The sequence below is a fragment of the Pangasianodon hypophthalmus genome, chromosome 21, assembly GCF_027358585.1.
Source record: "Pangasianodon hypophthalmus isolate fPanHyp1 chromosome 21, fPanHyp1.pri, whole genome shotgun sequence".
Taxonomy (NCBI): Eukaryota; Metazoa; Chordata; class Actinopteri; order Siluriformes; family Pangasiidae; genus Pangasianodon; species Pangasianodon hypophthalmus.
In genome coordinates this window covers 4832780-4840193 of record NC_069730.1, presented here as the reverse complement: position 1 = coordinate 4840193, position 7414 = coordinate 4832780, and the positions used below count along the sequence as shown (strand labels likewise).

The following is a 7414-nucleotide window of genomic DNA, read 5'->3' as shown; positions in this document are numbered from 1 at the left end:
GAAATAATATTTTCTATAAAAAATTTTCAGCATTACATATTTTAAGACCTGAATGTAAAAAATTTTAGACATTAAATGGAAGATTTATTTATTTGTATTATTTTATTTTAAAAAAGCTATTTTAACCTTTTTTTTTTTGAACTCATGGACAATCCATTTACTTTTTAATATACACAGTACTTAGACAGAATCATAATTCATACATCAAGTATAAAAGAGAAAATATAAAAGAATCTAGATATATGTATAACTGATTTATTTGGATATTTATTATCCCATGTAAAAAAATTTACTCAAGTGGATGTCATGGCAATGAAACAGTGTTAGGCTCAAATCCCTAACATTACAGGTTCTTGGTTCCAGACCTGCAGCATATGTGCTGGAAATGAACCAGTTTTGGTTCCAGGTAAGGCAGCAGCTACAAAACCAGCACCGGCCTCTGAAAATGGCCGTCAGTGTCATGTTCAGAGGTGCTGCTTCTCTTTACGCTCTTAGAAATGAGGTGATATCTAGAACCCTTAAAGGAAAAATCCACTCTTAGCGACTTACATATTCATCTTTGTAATTAAGACATGATCTTCAGTGGCAACTGAGATTTATTCTGTAATGAAATTCTGAGTCGATGTTTTTAGTTTAACCGTCTTTCATCGATGCAGCAGTGCTTTAATCCTTTAGTATATATTTAGTCCTTTATATATTCATTCCTATTTTGTTTCATGTATAATGCTAAACTACATAAGTATACTTCTAACTCTCTGTGCTGCTGTAATAGGTGAATAGATGAATAAAGTGATCTATCTATCTATCTATCTATCTATCTGCCTACCTGCCTACCTACCCACCCACCCATCTAGTCTGTCCAGCTCTATCGCTTCCTCATCAGCTTCCAAAGCTTCAACTTTCATGCTAAAGCTATCCCACTCGTTACCAGATACATTGCTAATCAGCCGAGTCGATGTTCTGTCATAACTCCATAGCTTTTTTCGCATTCTGGAAATTTGAGTCAAATGTTTGCACCAACGTCTCATACAACTTCTATGTTGGATTTCTCATTCATATGACATTGAACACTGGTGGAAAATGGTGAGTGAGAAAAGACGCTCTTGTTCTTTTGTATTTACGAGCTTACAACAAGACCTGACCGTTATCTGTTACGTTTGAAATGATTTTGTTTCCCTCTTATTAAACACAACTCTAACTGTAGCTTCGCTAACAATGTCCTCAAATTAGCACCGGAATCAGTAAGCACATATTAATCAGATATTTTAATATAAACATGTTAAATATGATTCAAGATGGAGTTTAGGTGTTTTAACGGTTTATCGGCTCCTTGAATGGTTCCTCGGTTGCTCCTCTGAGCAAACCTTTAAAGGCTCTATGTAGATTTGTGTTTCCTCATTAGAAATGGTTTAGGAAGCTAAGAATCTTCACCTATACAAAAAAAAAAACCAACCAAAAAAAAAACACCCTGAAGAATCATTTTAGTAAGAGTGCACGCTGAGATCTCACTGTATTTTAATTTCCAGTGAATTAAAACACCATTTTGCTGTAAAATGTTCACTTCTACCGCATTTATCTTTTCATTTTTGTGTCTTTTTAACAAATAAATGCAGTAATGTTTTCAGAAGTTTGGGCTAAACCCACTTTAGACTGGAAAATTTTGGTGAGTCGGGGGAAGAATTTTGGATTACAGTATGAAATCTTGGCCATTTTCAAATTATATTTTCAGGAAAAACGATCCAGATCCGCTTATAAAGATCTAGATAAGCAGCTAACGTGACTGCGTGGTGTCAACAGTTACATTTTGATGCTCAACCATTAATGATAATTTTATGGCTATAAATAAGACAATGTTTTGTTTTGTAGTGGCACTTCGCCACTTTGCCTGAAAATGCTCAAAAGTGTGATATTTCACTTATATCATATCCATGTCATAAATCAAGCATTTAATTTTATATGGTGATTGTAAATTGACTGTTGTGCTTTATCATGAATATCTTTTAAAAATGAAACACTTTAGTTGCCATCACTTCACTAATCAAACCCCAGAGGCTTGATGAAGTGAAAAGTGTGTGAAAACTGACCTAATGTCTCCTGCCCTGTAGCTAGTCTCTGGTTCAATGGTTACATAAATGCATATGATTGGATAAATCACAACAGAGGATCTGCTACAGACGCTGAGATGGTCCCGCAGAGAATCTGAGATAGTTCTGCAGAGGATCTGCTACCGATGCTGAGATAGTTCTGCAGAGGATCTGCTACAGATGCTGAGATAGTTCTGTAAAAGATCTGCTACAGATGCTGAGATAGTTCTGCAGAGAATCTGCTACCGATGCTGAGATAGTTCTGCAGAGGATCTGCTACAGATGCTGAGATAGTTCTGTAGAAGATCTGCTACAGAAGCTGAGATGGTTCTGCAAAGGATCTGCTACAGATGCTGAGATAGTTCTGCAGAGGATCTGCTACAGAAGCTGAGATAGTTCTGTAGAAGATCTGCTACAGAAGCTGAGATAGTTCTGTAGTAGATCTGCTACAGAAGCTGAGATGGTTCTGCAAAGGATCTGCTACAGAAGCTGAGATGTTTCTGCAGAGGATCTGCTACAGAATCTGAGATGTTTCTGCAGAGGATCTGCTACAGAAGCTGAGATGGTCCTACAGAGAATCTGAGATGGTTCTGCAGAGAATCTGCTACAGAACTTGAAATGTTTCTGTAGAGGATCTGCTACAGAACTTGAGATGTTTCTGTAGAGGATTTGCTACAGAATCTGAGATGGTTCAAGTCACTGGACTATGGGCAGTTTTTTCTTCCACGTTTATCAATTCCGGTACAATATTTTATTCAAGTACTCAGTTCAAGACGCTGAAATACTTCTTTGGGTCCTTTAAATGGACAATCTGACATATTTTTAAGTCCCTTTTTAAGTCTCCTGGTCTATGGAATGGCACTCTTGTCTTTTCTACCTGTACTAGGAGCATCTAGAGAACATGGTGTACCTGTATAATGCGTAACATCATGCAGAAGTGTGATCTCTCGCTCCACAGTTACACCAGTCATACTCGACAATGACGCGTGCACTGTAATGTCTCGGTCAATGCCTTGAGGATATCAAAACGTGAACTTTCTCTAATTAAATAAACAAAATGCAAAACCTATGAGCAATAAGTACAATCATGACAATGACAATAAGTACATATCATGAATCATGATGTCATTTCTGCTAAATTCCTTCTTTCCCTCCAACCTCATCCATGCTTTCATCATGTCTAGTTCCGCTTACTGCAATGCTCTTTTATGCAGGTCTTATTTGTAGTTGTTTACATTTAAATTTACAGTTACGTTTATATTAAACCACCAGATTTAATGTCCTATTACTTGTTTGTAAGTACTCCTGCACTCCGAAGCATAATTATTAAATGGTTTTTAAATGGTTAATTCCTCTTAAATGGCTGATTCTGATTATTTCTGATTATATACAGTAAGACAATCGGGTCTAATGTGTTACCTCAATACCAAAATTCATATTTTCTCATTTAAAAAACGCTTTTTCAACACTTCTTTTTACTTTATAAAACTGATTCAGGGGCTTGGAATGACTTTATAACTTTATGATCTCCCAAAAGTACAGGCTCTGGAGCTTTAGACCAATCACAGATCCATATGATTTATTACGAAAAATGTACACATAGGTACCCTTCCTTTTTAACAGTGTTTACTCTCTATTTCTAATTTTAGCTTTTGCGGAATAATAGATAATTTTCAGATAGCATTAGGAGTGTATTATTTTCAAACAAGAGTGGCAGTGACGGAAAAGGGAACTTAATAAACATTTAACTGTCATTGCGAGACTTTAGAAGTGGGTGTTTTTGCGAGGCTTTTAGTTCGGTCTGTTCTTTTGGGTTGGCAGAAGAGTGCTTGAAGTTAAATTTAGCTTTTTGCAGAGCTAGTCTCTCTTTCTGTTCCCCTCTCTTTCTGCTAGCACACATCCACATCTCAGGATGACATGGCTGGAAATTCTCCATCAGAGTCTCACTGATATTATCATATTTCCAGCAATTTATAGCCAGAATACCTCATTACACCCAACCTTAACAACCGTCTCTTATTTGTTGGCCCATTTTTGTTCAGAAATACTTAAAAAGAAAGACATGTTCAGGTCTGACAGCACCCTGCCCTCAGTTATATCACCCAACGTTATGATTTTTATGATTTGTGACATCCAGATAGTGCCAGTGTAATCCTGGCTGGAGAAGGAGGTGTAGAAAAGTTTATAAAAAATAAAAATGTGATGAATAAATCAAGTCACGTATGTGTTGTTGTGCAAATTCTCTTGCACAATCTCTTGGGTTGTCCTTTGAAACATAAAACGAGTGCCTGAAAATTCTTAAAAGTGTGATATTTCTTTCATAACTTCATATCCATGTCATAAACCAAGCATTTAATTATATTTGTATATTAATATATATGGTTTAGAAATTGTAATAGTGATTGTAGATTGTTTGACTGTTGTGCTTTATCGTGAATATCTTACAAAAGTGAAACACTTTGAGATTTGGTATTATTATTATTATTATTATTAGAATGATGACAAACTTAAACCTGACCAAATCTAAACAAATCTAATAGGGATGTAAAGATAATAAAAATGATCTTTTTTATATTAAGCAGATTTGTACTGTACATAAATAAAATGTGTATTAATATAATAATATCATATAAAAGAAATAATGCACAATAAATCCCTTTTTTGTGCCAATTTTCACAATATAAAAATCTTATATTGGGACACGTACGATCAGTATAAATAAGGAACTCAATCCAGTTTAAAAGTGGATCTGAATATTGAATGAACGGTACAAAAAGACCACAGCCTATAAACCTCTAATAATAATAATAATAATAATAATAATAATAATAATAATAATAATAATGATAATAATGTCATTGCTTTTGTTTCACAGATTTTCCTTAAAATATAAATATAAAATACACAACAAACGGAACTGCAGCCTTTGCAATATTTCAGTTTGATTCTTTAAATTTTTATGTTTAAAAAGCACGTTATTAAAAATCAGATTTAAAATATTTACAGAGTCGTATAAGGGGTATACAATAGTGTGAACACTCCGTCATGTATCACTGTATATTCAAATTTATAAAATATTTTATTATTTTTTAAAAAAATGCTAAATGCAAAAGAGGAAACCAAAGATGAAGGTTATAACATATCGAATATATCGAAACAATGATACAAAAATAAACAAAAATAATCAAGAATAATAAGCAAGTTTAAAGAAAAAAGTGCTGAAGTGAAGAGATAATCACCCTCTTTCAATTATACACTATTTACACACTGTCCAATCATTATTATTATTATTATTATTATTATTATTACATTCTGCCAATAACCCAAACCTAATAATAATTAATAATAATAATAATGATAATAATAATTATAAAAATGGGGGCTATTTAAAAAAAAAAAAAGGTTTAAAATGTACTCATCATCCGCAGGCTGGTCACAACACTGTAACAGTTTTCTGCAAAGGAAAGGCGGAAATAGGAAAGCAGCCCTGCACGCGCGGATTCGTGTGTGTGTGTGTGTGTGTGTGTTTCCAACTTAAGCCTCTGTCACAGTGATGCATTTTGTTTCCGCACAGTAAATCCTGCTGTAGTTCCGTGCACACTCCGGTCTCTCTCTCTCTTTCTCTCTCTCTCTCCCTCCATCACTGCACGTTTTGCGTTTTGAGCTCGAGCATGGCCTCCTCGGTCCCGTGCGTGGCGTGCACCCCGGGCGGCGTCATCCTCTTCTCCTTCTGCCGCCGGTTACAGAACCACACGCGCACCACCTCCTTCTCGAGGTGCAGGCTGTCCGCGAGGCTCGTGATCTCCGCCGCGGCCGGTTTGGGACACTTCAGAAAGTGGCTCTCGAGCGCGCCCTTCACGCTTACCTCGATGGACGTGCGCTTCTTCCGCTTCCTCCCCTGCGCCGCGAGCTTATCCAGGCCGGTGCCGCCGCCGCCGCCGCTCGCGCTGCAGTCCGCCTCCTCGAGCCACTTGCTGAGCAGCGGTTTGAGCTTGCACATGTTCTTGAAGCTGAGCTGCAGCGCCTCGAACCGGCAGATGGTCGTCTGCGAGAACACGTTGCCGTAGAGCGTGCCGAGCGCGAGCCCGACGTCTGCCTGCGTAAAGCCGAGCTTGATGCGCCGCTGCTTGAACTGCTTGGCGAAGTGCTCCAGGTCGTCTGACGTCGGGGTCGCGTCCTCGTCCGACGCCGGCGACTCGTGCAGACTCCGGTGGTGGTGCTGGTGCTCCCGCAGATGCGGGCTGTGGTGATGATGGTGCTCGTGCTCGTGATCCTGATGGTGCTGGTGATGCGCTTGAATGCTCGGCACGAGCCCGTTGAGCGCGCCAAAGCCGCCGGAGTACGCGAGACTCTGCTGCCCGGTCGCCGCGCCCACGCTGGGCAGGTGAGCCGCCGCCGTACCGCTCGCGCTCCTCCACGCGCGTCCGGCGTCTTCTTCGTGATGCTGATGATGATGGTGATGAGGATGATGAGGATGATGAAGCATGTGCTGTAAGTTCCCGCTGCTTGAGTTGTTGTTGTTGTTGTTGTTGTTGTTGCTGTTGTCGTCGCTGTTGTCGTTGTCCTCGTGCATCTCGTCTCCGGTGCTACGGATCGTGGGTTTGATGTCGGCGGACGTCCACGCGGCTCCTTCCCCACCACCTCCACCTCCTCCTCCTAATCCTCCTCTCCCGCCGTGAGAGAGCGCGGCCGCGATCCACTGATGCGCGTGACTCGCACCGCCGTTGTTCTGCAGCGCGAACTCGCTCTGCAGCAGCGCGGCGGCGTGCGCGTGCCTGTAAGCCGACCCCGGAGCCGCGTGCTGCTGCATGCCGCCGGAGTCCGCGTGCACCGGCGCGCTCGCGCTGAGCAGACTGTAGTGAGCGGCGGAGGCTGTCGCGGCCATGAGGAGCAGCGCGAGACTGAAAAGCAGTGAACAGAGGAGACGTAGGTAAAACACACACACCCACCCACCCACACCTACACACACACACACACACACACACACACACTCTCTCTCTCTCACACACACACACACACGTTTTCTCTCTCTCTCTCTCTCACACACACACACACACACACATTCTCTCTCTCTCTCTCACACACACACACGCACACACACACGTTTGCTCTCTCTGTCTCTCTCTCTCTCTCTCACACACACACACACACACACACACACATGTTTTCAACCGAAGCCCCGCCTCCAGAAGCTGCTGATTGGTTAGCAGATGAGCCTTTACTGCAAACTGCAGAGTTTTCTCTCTATTTGTCTCTCACCTCTTGTCTCTCTGTCTCACACTCTTCTGTCACTCTGTATCTCTGTCTCTGTCTCTTGTTCCTCTTGTTCT

The 7414-nt window shown here is 40.5% G+C and overlaps 1 protein-coding gene across 1 annotated transcript; it reads right to left on the bottom strand.

Moving 5' to 3' along the window:
* Positions 1–4797: 4797 nt before the first annotated feature.
* On the bottom strand, positions 4798–7041 carry pou3f2b (POU class 3 homeobox 2b). Its single transcript, XM_026941328.3, is given in 3 exon segments — positions 4798–6580; positions 6582–6651; positions 6654–7041. Coding segments are annotated over 3 exon segments (1242 nt in total). The 5' UTR covers positions 6970–7041; the 3' UTR covers positions 4798–5724.
* Positions 7042–7414: the final 373 nt, after the last annotated feature.